The sequence below is a fragment of the Gymnogyps californianus genome, chromosome 19, assembly GCF_018139145.2.
Source record: "Gymnogyps californianus isolate 813 chromosome 19, ASM1813914v2, whole genome shotgun sequence".
NCBI classification, from domain to species: Eukaryota; Metazoa; Chordata; class Aves; order Accipitriformes; family Cathartidae; genus Gymnogyps; species Gymnogyps californianus.
In genome coordinates this window covers 8096323-8119285 of record NC_059489.1, presented here as the reverse complement: position 1 = coordinate 8119285, position 22963 = coordinate 8096323, and the positions used below count along the sequence as shown (strand labels likewise).

General features: G+C 47.7%; 2 protein-coding genes across 5 annotated transcripts in view; one reads left to right on the top strand and one right to left on the bottom strand.

The window, feature by feature from the left end:
- Nucleotides 1–14349, bottom strand: part of UNK (unk zinc finger) — a 41411-nt gene extending 27062 nt beyond the window's left edge. For 3 of the 4 annotated variants that reach the window (XM_050908511.1, XM_050908512.1, XM_050908513.1), the window contains exon 1: nucleotides 14231–14328. In XM_050908511.1, coding sequence (XP_050764468.1) covers nucleotides 14231–14328 — 98 coding nt within the window. Of the gene's footprint in view, nucleotides 1–14230 lie in introns of all 4 variants that reach the window. The other variant, XM_050908514.1, reaches the window with a different exon arrangement.
- Nucleotides 14350–18139: 3790 nt separating this feature from the next.
- LOC127024087 (histone H3.3A) lies at nucleotides 18140–19868 on the top strand. The gene is made up of 4 exons (XM_050908515.1): nucleotides 18140–18217; nucleotides 18694–18835; nucleotides 18919–19072; nucleotides 19169–19868. Exons 2-4 carry the CDS (start codon nucleotides 18708–18710, stop codon nucleotides 19295–19297), a joined length of 411 nt encoding a protein of 136 aa, XP_050764472.1. The 5' UTR covers nucleotides 18140–18217; nucleotides 18694–18707; the 3' UTR covers nucleotides 19298–19868.
- Nucleotides 19869–22963: the final 3095 nt, after the last annotated feature.

Here is a 22963-nt window from a genome sequence, read left to right as displayed (position 1 = left end):
TGCTCAAGCAGCTCAGTACGAGAGGATACCTGCATCTGTACCGCGTTCCAAGGCTGCAAACTTCCTGCCAAACTTGACATAAGTCATGCATGCAGTGGTGTGAGCTCAATTCACGAAAGTGTGCTGGTAATGCACAAAGACAGCTGAGCTCTAAATTCCTCATTAAAAGCCTTACCCAAAGCTCCCTGAAATCACTGGAAGATGCACACTGACGCAAAGAGAGAAGTCTCTGCTTTGTAACAGAGGGATCAGGAAGACTGGGGAGAGAAACAATACTGAGGAGCATGGAAATGCAAGGATTAAAATCAACTCTTCCAAACCCTTGATGCTCCCATAATGCAAAGCCAGGCCCTCCTTTCCTTCCGACACCCCCTGTGCTATTTGAAATCTTTACGTAGGCCCCAAGATGTGCTCCTCTCCTTTGCAGCCCTCCTTGCTCCTCCCAGTCAATCCCCTTTCTGCCAAAATTCCTCTTGGGCCCTAAGAGAACACGGAGGCTCATTAACAGGATCCGAATCTTCTGCAGCAGTACGACACCAGAGAGAAAACCATTAGATAATTGTTTGGCTAATCCAGACTAGGACACTGTGAGCGTAGGACAAAAGCAAGATCTAACACCACTGTCATCTAGATTTCACTTACATTTGGGTGTGTGTTTATACCCATGAAACTATGCTACAGCACCCTTAGTAGACGCCCACGTTAAGTAATTGGTACCGGTGCTGTTTATCTGGTGTTAGACCAGTGTAAACTATGGACATGTTTTACACTAGCAGGCAGGTCCATGGCTCAAAGCACTGGCCGCTGTCAGTGGGGCTCCATCCCTGCAGCTGCTCCTTGGTCATAAGAAACTAACCCAGAGAAGTGGCCCAGGCCACATTCAGACAGCGCAGGCTCTGCTCGTTTCTGTAAAGTCCAGTCTGGTGCAGACACTTCACTTTATTATTAGCACTAATATTAGGAATTACTAGTTCAGGGCTGTATAAAGATTCTTAGTACTAGCCACTGTCCAAAAGAGCCCACAGAAGCAAATCTAACCAAGAAATCTACAAATAAAGTGTTTGGTTGTGTGTTGTTTTTTTTTTTAAACCAAGGCTTAAGTTCCTGATAAGATTTCAGATATCAGGAAGAAAATGCTCTTCTGCCATTACCATGCATTTTAGTCCTGTCTGCCTTCTCTCAGCAGAGGATCACACTGGCAAAGATATCATTTCATCGGCACAAAAATACATGGGAATGCTGGGGACTTTTGCTGGGACTTTTATGCCAGTCATGTCCTGCTTTTTCAGACAGGACTGCATGAGGCCATAGACCTCTTTGTAAAGTTTCAGGTGGTCCCAGTTCACCTCACTTGTAGACAGACATCCTTCCTGAAAAATGCAGTCTGAATGACAGAAGTCACTGATCTCTGCTGCTCATCAGCTTTCCTTTGGTGGAAGCTCCTATTGGCATCCTTCTGTCCAGACAGCAGGATGGAGAAAGTTTTCCTAATTCAGTTTAGGGGGGAAAAAAAAAAAAAAAAATATCACTAGCTTAGCTTTAAAGTTTAAATTAGTGTTTTGAGCTAACACAGATAAAGTTATCTGAAGTAAACCAGGGTGTGCTTACCCAACAGACTGCCTCCAAAGTAGGCAGCATTGCAAAACCCAGGAGAAAATATCTAACTGTAGATATAGATGTTTCTAATTCAATAATGCTTATCTATTGAAAATATTTTCAAAACTGCTATTTTCTTCTTAAGCTCAAAGAGCCACCCCGACACAAGAGGAAGAGAGCTGTCCATATTTAATCAGCTCTCTAAATTCATTTCACCCTCATAAAATTTTATTGCAAAAGATGATATCAGACACACTTTAAGTAAGAAACCCATGACTCAATTATTTTCTTTTACTGAACTGTGGTATTCCAATTGAAATGAGTCAGTGGTGCATGACAGAATCTACTTATTCCAACAGGATACTCAATAAAAATCCTACTAATGCACCTTTCATTTAACATATCATTACTGATAGAGAAAACCCATGACATGCAGCTCTGACATTGCTCAGAAGTTTTTGCTCTTAGGGCAAAGAAGATATTCCAGAATAAGAGAAAAAAAAAAAAGAGGATTTAAAGAATAGTGTCGTTCCAAAATAATTCGGAGAAAGGGTTTGATACCAGCATTCCCATGACGTCTTACAAAATGCTGGCATTTCAATGCAAAGCAAGCTTTCTGCCAGGGAACATAGCCTTCAACCCTCGAGATTTCTTGGGATTTGGGAGGGAAAAAAGTGAAATAATCTAACTTCATAGGAGTTGTAGTTCCTTGTTCCCAGAGGTGGGCACAAGGCAACCAAATCCCTCAACCGACAGCTGCAGGCTACCAGCAGCCTGGTTTACAGCCTGCCTAAATCTCTTCAAGGAAATGTTTAGCATCCTTCTAATAAGAGCGGTAGTTAAGACAAGTCTGTTTCAATAAACAGTATTTTTTACTTACTGGCAGATGTAATCTAATATTGAAACAGAGCCTCACACGAACCACTGCTGAATATCAAACAATAACAAACACTTTTAGCAGCAATCTTGAAGGTTTTCATCACAATTTCAGGAAAAGTTCTGACTGGGTTTTACCAGTAATCTTTATCAGTTACTGTGGCTCACCACTATTGGATATTTCCCCTTTTTCCATATTTAATGCTATTTTTCTAAATAACCTCACAGACCTAACCAAACCCTCACACTTCACACCAAGGCTTCTGCATATGCCATGCATCACTTGACACAAAACGCAAACATCTCTCTTTCAGTACATCTCAGCAACTATCAGTCTATCTGCCTTTCCATACCCTCAACAGCCAGGTGCAGTTTTGTAAACCTTGAAAAGATTAGAAAGCATTTAAATCTCAAAGAAAAATATATGGATCACTTTATAAAAACAAAAGGCTGACTGTGAATGTGAGGAAGGAGAAAAGGATGAGGAAAAAGTTTCAGTAAGCTCACATCTGTCAAGAAGATAGACTTCACATGCCTCAGTGTTTTCTTTATCACCTAAATAAATTGAACCATCAACTGGAAAAAGGTCACACAGCAGACAGCACTGTGTGATTTTAAAGCTGTTAGATTTCCCCTTCTCCATTAGAGCTTGACAATAATGTCAGTCTAAGGGCAAATAAAGAAAGTGAGAGTTGGAGAGACTTATTACAGATGCATGGAGTTGGGCTTGTTTGGTTGTGGAGTTTTTTTTGGTTTAAGAGTTCATATAACTCATTGTGTACCTTAGTGATCAAAAAGACAACTGCTCACATCCGTAGCCCGTGGCTCCCCCACTTTTCGCTACAGAAATAGGTAGGCAGCACTCACAAGTTGTCCTTTTTCTAGGCATCTGATCGATTTAGTAAGTAAAGTTGAGCTGGAAGCTTCCAAATAAATGCTAAAGGATAGCGTGTACTGCAGAAGCTAAAGCACAAACTACTAGATTACAGAAAACTAAGGATAGCACACCAACAAGTACAATAGTCATATTGAACATTAACCTGATCACTACTATAACTCTGTTTTTGGATTTCAAAGCAGATCATGGGGTGGACAACAATGCAAGTAATTCAATTCAACCATGAGGAAAGAACTATCTACTACACATACTTTATAGATAAGAACTTTAACCGAGTGACTGCAAAAGTTCATGCTAAAAATAACATGTGTTGGCAACTATCAGAAATGATTGGGACATTTTTCAATTAAAAGAAAAATGTCAGACGCAAACAGTTGTGTCTTGCCTACACTGAAAAACTAAGGAAAAACAAAGAGAGACACTACAGCATGGTGCCAGCCCATCACGGGAAGACAGCCTTGCACCAGTTTCAGGCAAAACACTGTTTGGTTTCCACAGTTATAGCAAAAATGGCTTTGTTTTGAGAGAAATACCATGTTGTAGCTAAGTAGCTCACCAACGCTCTGTCTTGATGAGGAGAGAAAATCGAGGCTTTCAACTTGGAGTTAACTCAATAAAATGAACATTTATCACGTTTGTGAACGGCCAAGACACAAGCTCCACTGAGTTACAATTGTGTTACAGTCTGCGGGTGTCAAGGGAAAGAGGTGCTTGTTCAGACTTCCCTCGAGCTGTGCATCCCTTAGGCTTGGCATACATCGAGTTGTGTCATTCAAACCCAACGAATAAAACAATTTGAGTCATTTTTTTGGCGATGTGCTCTCTTTAAAAAGCATAAACTTGTTGCGTCAGTGGACCATGAAATGTATATGACCAAGCCATACCAATAAAATCTATTTTAAACACCAGTGTTTGTTTACACAGAGCTTTCACCTTTTTAATTAAAACAATCCAAGCACGGGCATATGCAAACATTTAACTGCACTACATTTCAGAGACGTTTCCTGAAAAGCCATTCAGCAAGATCCAGAACTCTGCGTAAAGCCTTGAGTTTACATTTACATTTCCTTGAGTTTGATCTTTTTTCCCAAATTAGTTCGCCATGAATATGTATCACTTGACGACCTCAAAATTAACTAAGCATTTAGACCGTTCATGTAATGTTTTAAAAACATAGCCAATTTTTTCCAAGTTTAAATGACATATTTTCAATTTGACACCGCTAGTTTATGTAAACAACACAGCTGTGCCTAAAGTACACCTCCCTGTTTTCAAACATGGATCACCCCCAATTGAGACAACCCTCATCACTCTGTGGGCTGGTTTCCACGCTACAAACTATTTAGCTGCCATTAATCCTTCCCTACAGCACCTGTGTTAGTGCTGAGTCTATGAAAACAGGATCATATTGAAATAATTATTTTTCAATAACATGTGGGTTGAGCCTAACTGTTTCAGTGAAAATACTGGCGCTTACTGCATCCAGACATCTGTACACTGTTGAAGGTTTATACCTGGTTTAATTGTCAGGACAATATAACAATACGTCCTTAAATACGAGCAGTTAAATATTTTACTACTAATTACTTCGCAAAAACATCCATCCACAGACTTGTCTATTATGGTCATTTATTCAGGTTCTATCCAGATAAATTTTTTTATCTTATATTAACTGGATCAGAAGGATGATGCTTCGTTATCCTAGCGTTAGTGTTTGTAGCCTCAGACACAGGGAGAATGTCTGCAGAAAGGCAGAGTTCAAATGAAGTTAGCACGCATCAGGTTTGCTGCACTAGACTACAATGAATTAAGGTCTGAATAATACACTGATGTCTTGTACTGTAAAAATTAAAGTTCCAGCTTCCAGTAAAGTTTTTCCACACTGTACTTCTCTCACCATCGATTCAATCACTAACAAAGCCTACCCAGGGCTAGCAACTGTACAAACACTAGTGAAGGCTGGGAACAGGGCTGGGCTGTTTTAAAACTTGTGTTACTCACTCTGCTAGTTCCCTAAAACAAAACATCCCACATGCAAGAATTTGTAAAGGCTAATTCAGAAAGATATTATTTCCATACAAGCCATTACATAGCTCAGGGTTTCAGTTACAGATTTTTATGAGCATTTTTAGGCAGCTAACCTTCAACATCTAGTCTCACAAGAGGTGCTTCAGAAATAGAGCACAGTAGCCTTTCTTCTCCTGACCACACCAAGAACCCTCATGATTTAACAAACAGCTCATAGATCAATTGCAGCCCCATACTCACAACAGTTTTAAGACAGTACATGAACTGCTTGAAGGTCTATACTTACACTGGACCAAAACCAGAAAACCAAAACTCCACAAGAAATGACGGATCTGTAGTGCTATCATCCAGACCAATCTACATTTGAAAATGAAATGGCATCTGCTTCTTCCCAGGTTAAATGCCAACCAGATTTGTGGCAGCCTCTTTGGAAAGGCTTACATTTGTGAACAGACGTTTTCTCTCACGAGTTTGAAACAAAACATGGTGATTAGCTAACAAGCATGAACCTGCACCCCGTAACATATCTGCCAGCACAAAGATAAAAGCCAACTCTTACTGGTTGATTTTGAAGAATCAATGTTAGCCATTCAATCGATTTTCTTTTCTGTTCAGCACTCAAATCAGACTTCATTCGTGTCTGCTACAGCCCAGTGGACTCTTTCGACACTCCGTAAGGGAGGCACTCCTCAGAATAAAAGTCCTACACACACAGATAGACTGGTCCAAAGAAGCACCATTATACGACCCCACGCCAGACTGCACTTCAAACAAGTAGGCTGACATCAAGATGTGCATCAGCTCTCCACCAAGGGGAAAGCAGTCAAATCCCAGGCTACACCACAATTTCTTATTTTCCATTTTGACTAATCAATATATGAATAAATCTGGTGGCACTCTCAAGATATTTTAAATGTGCAAACAATATTTTTTTGTTATTGCTGTGAAGCTGCACAATTGCCCTGAGGCATCTGCTCTTTTTATTTCTGCTATGATGGTAATATTCAAGTGCTATTAATGAAAGCTCACAGTCTATTGAAAATTAAGGGAGAAAAATCACCTCTGAGCATATTGCGTGTGGACTGACAGCTTCTTTTTGAACTGTGGTGACATGCTGAAGATGAAGGCTAACAAATAAAACAATATTGACTTCAATTAATTCAGATTTTTGCAGATATTCATCAGGTACAGTTTCAAGAAACTATTTCCCTTTCCATATGTGCACGACGGCTTATTAATCTAAAGAAATTCTAGACATAAGATGATAAAAAGCAACCCAACCTTAATTTCTTAACTGTAATTAACAGTCGCATCATTCTTAATAAGCCAGTATGCTCTACTAAAATATATTTGCAATTTTTGACCAACAGATAGCTAGGGATGGCCTAAGATTTTTCTCGTCTGACCACAAACTCGGTATAAGTTCCTCTTCTGCCAGTGTTCTGGCAACTACATTCAATTAAACGTCTCTGACTTTTAATAAGAGATAAGAATCAGGCCAGTATCAAGCACCTCAGTGACCTAGCACTTTTATTGCCATCACTGCACTTCAGCACTTAAAATTGAAATATTTCTTTCAAAAAAACCCTAGAACTTATCTTGTTGTAACAATAACCTTCGAAACCTGAATGAACACTACGGCAGGGTGAAGGTGTATGAGTCAGAAGACAGCCTGCAACAAAGCTAAGAAGAGAAGAAATTGTTGGTATTCTTTTTAAGGGAACATTCATTCCAACTGATATTTCAAATGTCAAACTGGTATTAACTGCGTCAAGCACTGATCAAAATACACAAGACAGAGATTGCTGAGAAAATTATCACAAGCATCTAAATTGGCTGTCATCGCTAGGTGGAGTTTGAGAAAGTACAAGCCTTCAGCATCTCCCTATGTACCCTTCTGGTGAGGCTTTGTATTTTTGATTGCCCTGATACAAAAGACAAACTATCTCTCAATAAAGTAGAGAAAAAAGGCAGCTAAGAAATTGCACTTGCTCTACAGCCTGCTGGCACGTGACCATTCATTAATTTAGGACACTAGGGGAATTGCTGGCTGGCTCTGTGCATGCACAGAGCACAGCTTTCAGTAACAACTTTGTACCTAATCTGCAAGTGATGTGCTGAATGTTACAAAAAGTTTATAGAGTACATAAAGTCTTTATAAGATAGAAACCTCTGTGATTGTCTCCCTCTTGTAGTCCACGATTTCACCAAAATCTAGTTTAAGGAGTTTTTAAGGAGGAAACTAACTGACACAATATTAAAAAAGCAATGCCAATTAGACAAAAAAATTCTTAGAAACAGTTTAGATGTAGGTGATTCCGTTAGGCAAAGGGATGGACCAGGTAACGTCTCACCATCTCTTTCAGCCCTGTCTCTCGTGCTTTCAAAAAGATTTATGAAGTTTTTAAAAAGCAAAAAGAAAAAGTCAATGGAAGGAACAAAACACCACCTCGGCATCCTCTGAAAACGAACATAGCTCTTCGGGTCCTGACAAGCAGGTTCTCAGGAACCTCGACGCAGCAGTTTAAGACATGATTGCTGCAGCTCTTTATTTTGCTCCTCTCTCAGAAATTACAGCTCCTTGTAACAGGGTTAACAGAAGGGAACGTGTGCCTGCTCTCCGGCTGCCCCAGTTCACAGCCTGGTATATTAATACAGTCTACCAGTGACAGTTAGCTCATGCTAATATGCTACACAATAAGCGTGATTAACTGATGCACTGACACATTCCCTCCTGCCAGGTTGTTCCAGGGGCAGTAACATCCAGCAAACAGCTAGGCAGAAATGCTGTAATGCACTGCAGGAAGATTTTCCAGAGGACATTGGTCAGACCCTTTGTAACAAGAAGGCTGCACATTTCAGCTGCTCATAGAAATTAGAAAAATCTTATTCTGGTGGAAAGAATAAATCTAAAGAAAGTAAAATACCGAATTCCAATAGAATTTTCCTTAAAATAAAGCCACACAATATGAAAAATATTAGACAATACATAAATCTACAAAATGAGAAAAATTGATATAATGGGAAACTCTAAGCTTCGAGGTTTTCTAAAAGAATTATTCATTTTAATTTTGTCTCCCATGCCACAAAAAATTACACTAGCATCTAGGATAAGCAATGTATGAGCATTAACATTTTTTTTTTTAATCAAAAAATTGAAAGAACCATTTTTGAAGTTGGAACAATTCTGCATGACTGAATCCCTCTCCTCTTTCAGAGAGTTCTGGATTTTTGAAATACCAAGACTTGCCAGACCAAAACTAATTCTGAAAATGTCAAAGCAGTACATGAAGCTTTTCACTCTGCAAAATATTTATATGCTACCTATAGAGCAGTTATCTGTATGTGAATTCCCTGTCACTTTTGATATCCAAAAGTACTCACTTATTAAGTGTAAACATCGCAAGCAAACCACAGCTCCAGTCCCACTTCAACACAAGGGAGAAATACCTTATTGCCTCAACACGTCCATTAATCAGCAGGACAGCGCAGTCCCGCACAGAGCCTGTACCGATCGGGCCCAAACGACCCACACCGCCCGCTAGCCCATCTCTCAAGCTGCAGGCTTTCAACACTCATCCTTTGAAGGACCATAAAATCTAGAGTGTTATTTTTCAGTGTATGTATTCGGTGGTAAGCACATACTGTGAAGGCAGCCCTTCCTGTTCACACTCCAGTACTTTATATTTCCAACTTCCTGTAACTATTCACACTTCCTAATAACAGTTTGCGGTGGACCTGTATTCAGTGAAGTTCACACAGTCTTAAACGGTACCAATAATAACCAGCTTATACTTCCTTGATAAGCTGACATTTACAGGTAACAATGTAGTAGACCGCTGGGAAGTCCCTGGTTTAGAAGTATTGACTTATTCTGTGCTTTCCTAACTATCTCCAAGGGTATTACCAAACCTGAAACCTAAAAATGCATAGGGTTTTGTTGTTGTTGTTGGATTTGTTTTCTGGGTTGTTTGTGGGTTTTTTTGTTTGTTTGTGGTTTTTTGTTTAAACGACAGGGCTAGTTTCTATTTTTGTATAAGTCCATATCAGCCTATTGACCTAATAACAGTTTGTTATTTTAAGAGTTCTGATGGTTTAAAAAGAACACAAAAGGTTTTTAAAAACAATTTCAAAAGCCTAAATGTATTTACTAGGTTGTGAAGACCACCCAATTCAAGCACATCAAAACTATAATCTAATAGACTATGCAGACAAATGCTAAGGGTCCTAGAAGAGCAAGCCACTTACAAAAGAAGCAACAACTCTGAAAACGTGTTAGCTACACATCTGGTTTTTGGTTTTCTTTCCACAGACAGTCAGTCTGCACATTTGAGATCAGACATGCTGTGTTCGCCCTGCCACTGATAAGACACTGTCCACTGATAAGAAGATAAGGATTACTCTCTGCTCCTACAAATGCTTTGAGGTGTGTTTTTGTGTGCCATGGGTTTTGAGTAAGAATTTAAACATAAGATTTTAAGATAAATAAGACCATGCGTGCAAGCTCTTCATTGAAATCCCAGTCCACCTATGATCTTGCTATTTTTATTTCTTCTTCACCTGTATTTCCATCGCTGTCCTAATCAGAGTTCCTATTTAAGGCTGAGAAACCACCAGACAAGGCACTACTCAAAAACATGCAGATACAAAAATGTCTTTGATTTGAGCTACAACTAAAGCATCGCACCAACCTGATTTTCATCCCCACTTAAAATGTCCTTCACTCAAGTGCACTAGCCCTTCTACCTCTAAATGGCTGGCATCGAAATGGATGCACGATAAAGCTTGGGTGAGCGCAAGCCAGCAGTCGCTAACATGACAGCACGACCAACCGTGTGGATGCAGTTCCAGCACTACTTACAGGGTACTAATCCTTCAGGAATTTCCCACAATTCCTCCTCTTGTGCAAAAGGAAAGACAAGTTTTTTGTCTTTTACACTGCAAAGGCATAATTGCAAAGCTTATCTTGCTGTAGTACAAAGGAGGACAGGATGTGTTCCCAGGCATCTCGGTCCAGAACTCAAGTGAGGGTACAGCCTGTGGGGACATGGAAACCTGAAGTTTATTTACACAATGGCTGCTCATATTTAAGATGGGCACACTCAAGAGAATTGTCTTAAGTAGCGATGATCTGGGTTATGCCCAACAAATCTGTGTCCCAAAGAGTTTATCACCTAAATCAGAATATTTTCAACACTGCTTTTGAGCCTGTGTATTTTGAATAACTAGAATGAAGGCAGTCTCCATTTTTTTATTAAATGGGTTAATTTATCTTCACCCGAACGTTTGCTTTCCTGCAGTTATTAAACTGTCTGACTTTCAGGTGAATGCACAGCGAACAAAGGACTGCTCCACTTTCACTTATCTAAATTCTGCCAGATCAATAAACACCCAAGCAGCGGATACAATCTTTACAATTCACAATTAAAGAGTCCAGTCTGACTGAAAACCAATGAAGACAGCAACAGCTGAATGGATAGACTGTACCAAAACAAAACTACACCATAGTACTCGGTATCTACAATTCCAAGTGACTGATCACTTGCTTTCAGTTTCTTTGAACTCAGCCTCTATCCACATTTGTAGATAACACATTAAAGACAGAGATAGATACACACAAAAATAACCATGCCAGCTAGAGCTAAGAAACAGTGCAAAGTCAATATTTAGTTGAGGTTTGACAGAGCGTACCCAAACCAAATCCACTTCCCACTACGAGCAATCAACTAATGCTGCACAGCACGTCGCCTGAAGCAGATCAAAGCCACACCAGCCCGCAGGTACCCCAGAAACGAACCCATCTCACCCCTTTGTTCTGAGGAATACACTGACCTCATCCTGCTACGGGAGCTGTGGGATCGCAAGGAACAGCCACACGCAGAAATCTCTAATCCAGCAACCCAGAGAGAACACAACAGCAGTTGTTGAGTATTTCATTACTCACTTGAATTCTACAAACAGAATACCAGATCCCCAGATGAGAAACACACCATTCATAATTAAGTAGCAAAGTTTGGCATATACCAGAATGACTTGGTCTCCAGGAGTATCTAGCTGCACGCTACAACTGCTACCAAGGACACAATCAAAGGGGTTTTTTTAGGCTCTTCTGCTAGCAAACAGCGCCAAAGGTGTGAGATAGCATCACTAATTCTATTTTTTTCAGATTTTCTTTTGCTGTACATCTAGAACAAATATAAGGGCTTCCTGACAGGATCTAGAACTGCAGTTCAAAGTACCTAACAATCTCACGCAAATAATACCAAGAGTTTAGAAAATCAACACTAATACAGAAATTGGAACACTTCCTAACAAATAAAACCAAAACTTTCCAAGACAGAGATCCCCAGCACCAGATTGCCTGTCCCCAGGGAACAGCAAAGTATGCAGATAATTAAGCTTACTTGAGTTTACAACTTGTAACCTTCATGTCATTTTATGGAAACAAACTATATTTAAGGGAAAAAAAGGAAGAAAATATTTACATTTTGACAACATACAACTTGTTCACATGAACGACCACCAAGGAAGTTCCCATATGTTATCAGAAGGAGGTTTACAGTATGATGTGACCTAGCATACAAATCCAACACTTTCAAAGCATGGCTCGCATCCCGCTGTCAGCACTCTGCAGCCCCCAAACCCATCCTTCGCTTATGGTTATTCAGCTTCTCTGCAACTGTTTTTATTGAAGTATTTTTAGCATCCATCCGAAAATACAAGTTTTGCCCTCTGGAAAGAAGCTAATTGCAACACCACCTTTGTTCCACACTGTCCCATTTTCCTCCTCTGTCCCTTTCAGCTACCGGGTCCCGATCTTCCTTCTCCTCCCATTTCATGAACTCTTTCTGCCACTGTCTCTTTCCTAATCTTTGATATCCTTGTTTCCACGGTCATGTTTAGCCATGTTACCACCTTTGTCTTCCTCTGCCTAGTGTACTTACAATCTCTCTACCTCATCTCCTTGTCACTTGGGTTTTTCCCCGTCTCGCTTTTGCCCAATTGCTTCTCTGTCGTTGGTGTCACTCCACCTCCCTCTGTACTCCACCTGTACCCTCTTTTACCACTACAGCAACAGTCCCAGCAGACTCCTTCACGCCAGTTTCTCCTAGAAAGCTGTCAAACTTTAACCGTAGACACCACCAGAAATAAAGTAACCTATGAGGCCGTGACTTGCCAGCGCCCTGAAGATCACAACAGGATATTCACGATGGACATAAAACCTGGAAGCCCTCACTCTGCCATAGACTTGGTATTCTGAACAGCCTGAAGAAAAAGCACGTCAAATAGCCTGTGATCCCTGCAGCAGGCATACGGGTTGTATGGATCCGCGCCTCTGCATTTCTTGCAGCTCTTTTTATTCCGTGCATCATAGCGTGAACGCAGCGAAGAAGTCCATCGCCAACTTTATGAAAACACAAACTAGAAGAATACAGACCACATTCTGAACCTGCTCTTCTCATTGTGGGTGGGGGCATCAACACAAGTGAGAGATACGGGTAATTTGTACGACATTTTTTCTGTATGCGGACAACACCCTAAAATGATAAGGGTAGACAGTTCAGCACACATATTTTGTTCGCAAGGAAGAGTCCCAAACTTTTTTCTTTTAAGGAGGACAGGGAACACCTGACCTATTTCCATCCATTACATGTCCATCGCTAGCCCATCCTCACAAAGACAACGCTCACTCTCAATCCACCCTGTTATCCCTATTGCAAAAGGAGAACTGAGTATCACCACCACAACTTCGAACCCAAACAACTTATCACAGGCCAAGTTCGCACAGCACAAGCTCCAGGAGGTCATATATCCTTGGGACAACCCAGTGAAACGGTATTTTTTGCTCAGGGAAGACACATTCCAGCAATAAGTCTTCACTGAGGCGCCGTCTCCAGCGACGGAGGCGATACACACCAACTGTGTTTCCTTCGCAGAGGAATCGCACCCGAGCGGTGTAAGAAAAGGTGGGAACAGGACAAGCGCTTCTCGTGGTTTTCGTGTAACATTTCCTACGGGGGATATTTCTCACACGCATGTGTAAAACATTCCCGTAGCTCGCCTGTGGGGCAACTTCTCAAAGACGCCTGTCCTGACGAGGGACCCCACTCGAGGCACCCCTCACAGACCGGCAGCATGCGGGGCGCACACCGGCAGGGCTTCGGTCCTTGGGGACCGCCACACAGCATGGCGCCCGTCTCCTCACGACGCCTCCCTCCACAGGTGCCTGAGGAGCCCCCCAGGGCTCCTCACGGGGGTGGAGGACTGGGGTGACAGCCCCGGGCAGCAGGACACGAGGAGCCCAACACCCCAAAGCGCCCCCACCGCGCGTGCCACTTGCACACTCGAGGTGACACACGCGTGGGCGGGGGGGGAGAGGGAGCCACCACCCCGGCGTGAGGGTGCGCGGGGGGACCCCCGCCAAGGGGGACGGGGCGGCAGGGCGCAGCGATGACAGCCGCCCGGCCGCCCCCTCGCAGGGGCCGGAGCTGCGATGGCGGCCGACCCGCCACAGGGACACCCCCCCCCCCGACACCCGCGGGGGAGGCCGAGGCCGCCGGTGCCCCGCCGCCCCGGTGCATCACGGTCGGCGCGACCCGCGGGGGGAGGGGGAGTCGCTCATCCCCCGCCCCGCCCCCCTTTCCCCCCCCTCCCCTCCCCCCCCCCGCAGGCGGGACCCGCCGGCCCGCGCCGGCTGGGGCCGGTTCCAGCCGGTGCCGCGCGGGCGGGCGGCGGGTCTCCGTGCGCGCGTGCCGCACGCTGCCCGCTGACGTCAGGCGCGTGTTGGCGCGCGGGCGGGCGGGCGGCGGCGGGGAAGCTCTCGCTACGTACGTGTAGTGCTGCGGCTTCTCGGGCTGCGCCTGCAGCGCGCTGGCGGCGCTCGCCGGCCCGGCCGCGGCGGGGCCGCTCGCCACCGGGCCCTTGGACATGCCTCCTGCCTTCCGCTCCCGCCGCCGCCGCTACCGCCGAGGAGACCTTTATTATTCACTCTGCGCGGTCCGCACGGAGGGCGCCGCGCGCAGGCGCCGCCGCCGCCATTGCCGCCCCGGTGCGCGGGGCGGGGTGGGACTTGTAGTCCCGCCGCGCGCGCGCGCTCCGCCAACCCGGGACGCGGCGGGCGGCGGCTTCCGGCCGGCGGGACTACAACTCCCAGAGGCGCCCCGCGGCGGCGCGGCCCGCACTTCCTGCCGCGCGGGGGGGGGGAGACGGGACTTGTAGTCCGAGGGGGGGTGGCGGCGCGGCAGGGCGCCCCCTGGCGGCGGGGCGGGATCGCGCCCGCTGCGAGGCTCCGTCGCCGGGGCCGGCCCTGAAGAAGGGCCCGAGGCTGGGGACGGCACCGAGCCCCGGGGACGGCATGGCCCATTCAGCCCAGCCCCTGCAGGCAGGCAGGGAAGGGTGCGGGGGAAGCTGGACCGGGAGGCCTGTGAGAGGATGGGGAGTTATTTGTGGCAGGCGGCCTCACTTCCTTCCTCCCCCCCTTCCCTCCGCCTCAGGGACTGAACGTGGACGCGGGAGCACGGCATCCTGGCCAAAGGGTTATTTTAGTGTTGGCATCTCTCATCGCTCCACGGCCTTCCCCACCCACGGGACAACGCCGTCCAGGAAGTGCCTGGGAATAGCATTGCAGTCCCGAGGAGGAGGAGGAGGAGGAGGAAGGCCCAGCGAGCCGCGTGGAGAACCTACCTCCGAGTAGGTGACACCAAAGGCCCCTGGATGCTGGGTCATCAGAAGATCGCACGGGCTCCCTGTCCTCCCCCGGGAGAAAATCCCCCCCGAAGGAGCCGTGTCCAAGGAAACGGCTGAATTCCCATGCAAAGAGCTTCCTCCGTAAATTAACTTCTCTCCCGGGGGAGGAAACGATACAACTTTCTTTTAATAGGACTTTGATCTCTTGGGCTCCACACAGAACCGCTTCCCTCGCTGGGATCCTCCAGCTGCGTGGCAGAGGGCAGCAAGGATTTATAAGGCAAACACCTTTTTTTAACTCTGCCAGCACGTGCCGGGTGAACAATGTTAATAATAAACTTTCAGACCCGGCCTGCGTGCTGCCTGTGCAGCTGTTTTGGGGAGGGAAATAACTTTTTTAATTCTCATTTACACTGATTCAGCATCTACCACGGGCAGGCTTTTCCTGGGGTGATTTAATAGCTTATTCCCCTGCACTTGCAGGAATAAGTCATAGGATATCAATACCTTCTTACTCATCTACAACCCTCCACGGGAGGCTGGAGGACTATAATTATGCAGTTCTTGGTCAAGTAGGACAACTTTTCTTAAGTCAATACGCGTGGAGGTATTTCAGTTAATATCTACACATGCACACCTATATACCCAATACAAAATCGCTGTCAGCGATGAACCTGTAGAAAAAACCCCTTCAATTATTGACGAATCACACTGAAAACGCCATCAATGTGCACTTTGTGCACGGGGATTCAGAAACCACAGACTCGAATCCTTGCACGCTGACGTTTACTCTACGATCTGGTACGGACACCGTTTCCTCATCCAGTTCTCTTTTGTTTCACAGTCGGGACTACTCGACGCACGCTCTGCCAAGCAATAGAGAAATGTTTAGGATGTGCCAGGTACGTGTGCCGAGGGTGCATTTACTTCCATCTTTGCGCAGGCCCTCGTTAACGTGTGCTCGTTTGCTCTCTTCAGCTTTGGCGTGTACGCCCGTCCCTCAGCCTGTTTCATCCAAGAGGATGCACAGCTTTTCTCCAGTCTTAAAGAGAGCAAAAAAATCCAAAGTATCTTTAAAATTAGAAGCAGAAGCAGCCATTGCTTTGAAAACATGGGAAAGGAAATATCTGGGGAGCCTCTCAACTCCTGGTAACAAACATTAAGCGCTGGTCTCCTGGCATTAGTGACAATGGAGTACACTCTTAAGAAGAACAAATTTAAAGTATATGCTGTTATCATCAGAACAGGTTTCTAGACTTCTTCTTCCTAAGCGTCAACGACTCAGATGAAAGGGGAATTCTTTACTTCAGATTTTCCAAAACATGTACAATGCAAATGATTGTTTACCTACACCTCCCAAGTCATTCCATTGATATGCAGCTTTTTGCCTCTGATAAATAATTAACATTTTCCTTTACAAGAGACAAAATTAACCTGAAAACGAGGACCAGAGGCAGAGGAGATGCGCAGGAGATGACGTCCCTCCGGCAGCCCCGGCCCAGGCACACACGACAGTCCTGTCGCACCATATTGGCACGCGTTTGCCTGACTTACCGGAGCGGGCGGAGGAGCAGGAGACACGCTCCCTACGTGCCGAGCTCCTGCGCCGCGGCAATCCTCGCTCTGCCCGCCGCGCCGGGTGTTGGCCCGAGAGACTTACGCATTCGGAGAGGATGCAAAACCTCCCTCATGCAAAGTCTGCGTGATTACAGCTGCGCCCCAGTCTGCGGAGCTCACGGATACCTTTAGGAGCGGCGGTTAAGCAGGCGCCTGTTTGTGTCTGCTATATATTCTGCACGCTACAACTGCGGGGCATTTGGGACCTGTTCTTCCTGATCGTGGTACCCTTCCCATGGGGGCAGGGACCTGCCTCCACTCCCAGCAGTCGCTAGAAATAACGACGAAATAGTAAAATACAGCGAGGTGTAACTTAAGGCAGCAACTTCCCCCAAAAGACAGTCTTTTTATTCAATTGCTATTTATCTTCCTAGATGCTACCAACAGGGAACATGCATTCTGGCTTTCTACTTGCAATGAAACTTTGCCATTCGCTTTAGCGTTGGAGGCGACCCACAAAGTCAGCGGGATTTGGGGATCGGAGGCGCAGAGGGGCACAGCCTCAACCCCTGCGTGCTCCCAGGCTGGCTCCCGGGGCCAGGGGTCAGCCTCTCCCGGACTTTTGAGGGGCTCGCAGACCAGGAGGGCTGCCCAGCGCGAATCCACGTCCCGTGACAAGCGTTCCTCGCCTCCTGCCATGATACCACCAGGCAAGACATGCCGGAGGCGCTGCCAGAGCCCGTTCCCTTCCAGAGGGGCTTCCCTCGTCCCCGCCGACACTCGCCGGCGCGGGGGGGAAGACGCGGACCCCCAGCGAACCGCCACACACCGGAGGCTCCCGCGCCTTGCCCGAGGGCCGCCGCTCCCCGCGGCCTGCGCGATGCGGCTCCCGGGGGAGGCGGAGAAGGCGGGGGGGGGCGCCGCCGCCCCCCCGAGCGGCCCCGCGGCCTGGCCCGGCCCTCGCCGCTCGCAGCCCCCCGCCAGGCGCCTCCGCAGCACACGGCAGGAAAGGCGCTTTCTGGCGGGGGCGGGGGAGGGGGGGGGGCGGGCCGGGAGGCGGCGGGGGCCGCCGGGGCCGGCCGGGGGGTGCCCGGGGGAGCCCGCCGCCCCGCCGCGCCCCGCCGCCGCTCGCCCCGCTCCTATTGACTTCCCATTGTGGAGCTTTGCAACAAAGGGTAGGATCCAAACCGTGCCCCGTTTCGTCCAATCAGCGCGCAGAGCGCCCGCCCGCCGTCGATTGGCCCCTTCTCGCCTCACAGTACCCAATCGGACGCCTACTTTAACAACCAATCAGCGGCCGGGCATGCGCCCAATCAGCGCCGAGGAACCGGAGCACGGCCTTTGTGTGTTGTGACGCCACGGCGCCGGCGGAGGTCCCGGCCAATGGTACGGCGCGCTGCTTCCAGGCATTGTGAGGTCACCGCGCCGTGTGCCGCCCCCGCTATAAAAGGTGGGTCCCCGCGGCGGGGAGGGCGCAGTGAGGGGGTGGTTGGCTGGCGAGCGGGTCGTGGCTGGAGCAGCGCAGGCTTCGGTGCGCAGCGCTACCGGCACCGGTGCTTCCTTCTTCTCCGAGCGGTAAGTGGCGGGCGGCGGGCGCGTTCCGTGGCGGGCGGCGGTGCTGCGCGGCCGTTGGCGGCCTTGGTTCCTCCTAGAGCCTGGCGGGCAGGCCGGGCCTTGCCTACGTGCCCTGAGTCACGGCCGGTTCCCATCCCCCCCCTCCTCCTCCTCCCCCCCCCCCCCCCGGGGCGGCCTGGGAGGAAGCAGGAGGCGGCGTGACTCAGTCCGCTTCCCCCGGGGAGGGGAGCGGCCGGGCCACGACGCGAAGCGGGGGCGGAGGGGGAACCGTGACTCCTCCTCCCCCTCCCGGGGGAGGCCGCTGGCCGCCTGCCCGCCTCAGCGGCGGGGGCGGGGGGGGCAGCTCGCCGACATCTGCCGCTTCTGGAACTTGAGGGGATTGGACGGGAGGAGGGGGGAAGCCGGGCCTTGGCGGATCGTGGTGCCGCGGGGACGGGGAGAGCTGGGCCCCGTGTCACGCGTGCCTGTCTCCCTAGGTAAGTGAAGAAAAATGGCCCGTACAAAGCAGACCGCCCGCAAGTCCACTGGGGGGAAGGCTCCGCGCAAGCAGCTGGCCACCAAGGCGGCCCGGAAAAGCGCTCCCTCTACTGGCGGCGTCAAGAAGCCTCACCGCTACAGGTAAGGCCGCCGGCACGGCACGGCCCGGCGCTGCCGCAGCCCCTGCCCCGGCTCACCTGCTCCCTCCTTCCTTCTCCACCCAGGCCGGGCACCGTCGCCCTCCGTGAGATCCGTCGCTACCAGAAGTCCACGGAGCTGCTGATCCGCAAGCTGCCCTTCCAGCGGCTGGTCAGGGAAATCGCCCAAGACTTCAAAACAGACTTGAGGTTCCAGAGTGCGGCCATCGGTGCGCTGCAGGTATTGCTAGCGGCCTGCTGGGCCTCGGCGCTCGCGGCGCCAAGCGTGCTTCGCTGAGGGTTTCTAACGACATTTCTTCTTGTGCTCTTGAAACAGGAGGCCAGCGAAGCATATCTGGTGGGTCTGTTTGAAGATACAAACCTGTGCGCCATCCATGCCAAGAGAGTCACCATCATGCCCAAAGATATCCAGTTGGCTCGCAGGATACGGGGGGAGAGGGCTTAAGTGAAGGCTGTTTTTATGGTGTTTTGTAGTAAATTCTGTAAAATACTTTGGTTTTAATTTGTGACTTTTTTGTAAGAAATTGTTTATAATATGTTGCATTTGTACTTAAGTCATTCCATCTTTCACTCAGGATGAATGCTAAAAGTGACTGTTCACATAAACCTCAGTGATGTGAGCCTTGTTGCTCAGGAGTGACAAGTTGCTAATATGCAGAAGGGATGGGTGATCTTTCTTGCTTCTCATGCATGTTTCTGTATGTTAATGACTTGTTGGGTAGCTAAACTTGTAAGGTACTAGAATTGATATAAATGTGTACAGGGTCCTTTTGCAATAAAACTGGTTATGACTTGATCCAAGTGTTTAACAATTGGGGCTGTTAGTCTGACCATACATCACTGTGATCAAATGTGGACTTTTTCAGAGGGTGAAACTACAAGTCTTAACCACAGTGTAACTTACAGTTTCCTAAAAACGTAAACCTGGCAGCTATAGAATACACTATGTGCATTTATAATAGCTATTTTATATATTGTAGTGTCAACATTTTTAAATTAAATGTTTTACATTCACATGTGAGGAGTCTTTGTCATTTGGTTTGTATGGGCTTGAAGAAGCTTCCTCCTCCTGGCTCCACTAGCTTAGCAGTAGATGCCTGTAATCCCCGGCTGCTGCTGCGGCAACTTAATTTTTGTCTGTCACCAGAATGGAGAACTTGCCCTGGCCACCCTCGGAGGTTTTTGGAGTCTTTCTGTAGCTGGAGTCATGGCTCTTGCCCAGGGAGAGCAGCGCTGAGCCCTGCAGCTGTGGGGTAGAGGAGGAATAGCCTGACTGACAGGCCTAAGCGAGGCGGTGGCCTTTTCTGGGGGGCTTCTGCTTTCTTTTTTATAAAGCTGAACTGCTTGTTGGTGTCGGCTGTTCAGGCACAACCCTAGAACTGAGCTTTTTTCTTTCCTCCTCCTTTCCAGTAGATGCAGGGGAAGTTTAGTTGGTGGTGTGACTGGTCTGCCTGAAGCAGAACTGCCAGCTTGTTCCCTGAGCAGTGTCGGTGCGGGGGGTGCGTGGCTGCGGCCCGTGAGTTTCTGTGGGATCTGGCTGTGTGACTAAGTCCCAGTTAATAACAGCAGCCAGCGCTAGCAGCGCAGGATGGTATGCGAGTGAAAAAGCTAATTATACAACCTGGGAGCATATGGGCTGCTAAGCAAACTGGAATGGGCGCTCAATAAGATTCTCATTTCCCATCTAAGCTTTTCTGATGAAACAGGATTATACTCAAGCCTTCGCTTCAGAACAGCTCTTCGGGCTCCCTGCTAGGACAGGCCTGGTTTTCTCAGCAGTGCCTCTGGGAACAGCCATACCTTGTTAGGTTGTGGTAGAGGAAAGCTGCTCAGACTACATCTGGAACACAGGTAATTAACATTTAAATTGAATTGTGAGGCCGGCTCTCCTCAGCTCTTAAAGAACAGGCTGCGCTAGTAAGGCTAGAGTTGGCACAGAAAAGTAGCACAGGGAAGTAGTTTAGCTAGCTCATCTTGATTTATTTCAATGAAATTAGAAGCGCTGTGGCAGAAGTGGCATTTCAGGAGGAAGAACAGCAATGGTTTATACCGGAGAGCGGGCAGCAAGTCAACACTGGCCGTCTGCACGATTGTTTGCAGACCGGACGCGTTTACAGCGCTTCCTCCCACAATGACGGCCTGAAAGCAGTTTGAAAACCATCCCGACTCCTGCTCCCGGGAGCCGGGGCCTGCAGCGCTTGGGATGCTGCCGGACGGCCGCAGCGCAGGCGAAGGCTGGGCCACCGGCGCCCGGGGGAGCTCTGGGCTGGAGCCAGGGCTCTCCCTGATCAGACAAACCACTCCGTGTGCTGAAATCCTGCAGCTGGAGGAACAGGCGCTCCTTACCACGCGCTCTTACACAACTTCCTCAACGTCCTTTCCTACGCTGCTCCAAGTGTGCTTGGAACAAACACAGCTCCCCCCCATTAACACCATTATCGTATCTGCCACAGAGCTGCTAAAAACATGTTCTAAAATGATCCAAGAGTAGGTTTTAAACAAGTATTTTCATCACTGCTAAACCTGTAGGGAAAAAGACTTCCTTGCATCTTCATTGCAAACTTAATTGCTTTAAAGGCCTGGATCAAAGTTAAGCATGGTCTCAAACTTCAGCTGATGCTAACTGATCTCAGGTAGCTTCACCTGGGCAGGTCTGTCCTGGGTGTACAGCCTGTCGAGGGGACATCTGGCAGGGATGTCCCCACAAGAAACCTGAGGGTCCTCAGCGACCCAGGAGCCACGTAATTTGGGAAGCACCACGCGGCTTGCATTTAGGCAGGTTAAAAATAAGAATTCCAAGTGATGGGATTTATGAATGCTTGATTTGGTGCTAAACTGCAGTAGCAGGCTGGGCTCCTGCAGGAAAAGTATGTTTTAAAATAACATCCCTCGAAAACAATGTTTCCTCCAAGTTCTTAGTGGAAACAATGAGCCATCTGGGTATGCCTAGAAGCTGTTTCTTAAAATAAAATCATTGTCTAGCAGTTCTTAAAAAAAAAAAAAAAAACCAAACCACACAAAAAAAACAACCACCACACAACACAAAAACCAAACCCACCAGAAAACTGTATCAAAGTATCTATTCATCTTAGTAACCTCAACAAAAAGAAATAGTTAGATCTTGCATGTGGTGGACCAGAATAGCAATTCTTGATATTCCACGATCTCACTGTGATGATATCTGAAGACATAAACCGTTCCCTTACCGATTCTCCTGATGATTTCCTCGCATTGTTGCTCAGAACTCGATGCAAACACCAGGCAGTCAAACATGCTCCCGTCAGGGCTCTCCAGGGAAGCACTAAAAATGGAAACACATACATTTGCTGGCAGAGAGAGCGGCTCTGAAAGCCCAGCCCGGGCTTGTAACTGCACCAGAGACCCCGCAGCTGGTCTGGACATCCCTTGTTTATTTTCCAAGACCCGCATCCCTCTATATCCCCCTCTATATCCCCCCTGCCAGGGCCCACGGGCAACACTTACACCACACAGAAGGCAAATAAATTGCTGCTGTCTGTGCAGCGTCCCACGCAGGAGATGGTGGGGTAGGGGTAGCGGCACAGGAGCTGTGCGGGGAACAGGAGGGAGATGGTGCTGGGGGCTGCCATCAGTCCCTGTCATCCCCGTTCCTGGTTTAAACTGGCCCCAGGACCCCTCCAGCTGGGCTCCCCGTGCCGTGAGATCGGCAGCCTCGGGAGTCACCCGGACCTTGGGTGTTGCTTACGTACCTTGGAAGAAGTCTTCTCCTGTACGAGGACTTCTGCTTCCTTCACATCAAATAAAACCTCCTGAATGGGGGACGGAGGGGGAAGAAGCCCCGATCATCACAGTGTCTGAGCTCTATTTTTAATAAGACGCTTACAAGAGAGAGATTATTCAAAAGCAGAGGTGATGAAGCACAGGCAAGCACAGCTTTTTCAAGGAGTTTTCTCTGTGCTGCCCTTTTTTTCACCACCCAGTGCTCTCACACTTGAATCTTTTCACAAACAACCCCCCCAAAGGCTCAAGCAACAGTGACCTGAGCCCTAAAGCACCCCTGGAATCAGGCTCAGCCTCCCCACAGTTTTTCAAGTGCTTTCCTGCAGGTGGTTGTATTTTTTTTCCAGCACTT

What these genes read in the sequence shown, in the direction of transcription:
- LOC127024087 (XM_050908515.1), top strand. Translation starts at nt 18,708, where the DNA reads ATGGCCCGTACAAAGCAGACCGCCCGCAAGTCCACTGGGGGGAAGGCT. An exon ending in AAGAAGCCTCACCGCTACAG is followed by an intron (nt 18,836 to 18,918) that starts GTAAGGCCGCCG and finishes TTCTCCACCCAG; the next exon opens with GCCGGGCACCGTCGCCCTCC. An exon ending in CGGCCATCGGTGCGCTGCAG is followed by an intron (nt 19,073 to 19,168) that starts GTATTGCTAGCG and finishes CTCTTGAAACAG; the next exon opens with GAGGCCAGCGAAGCATATCT.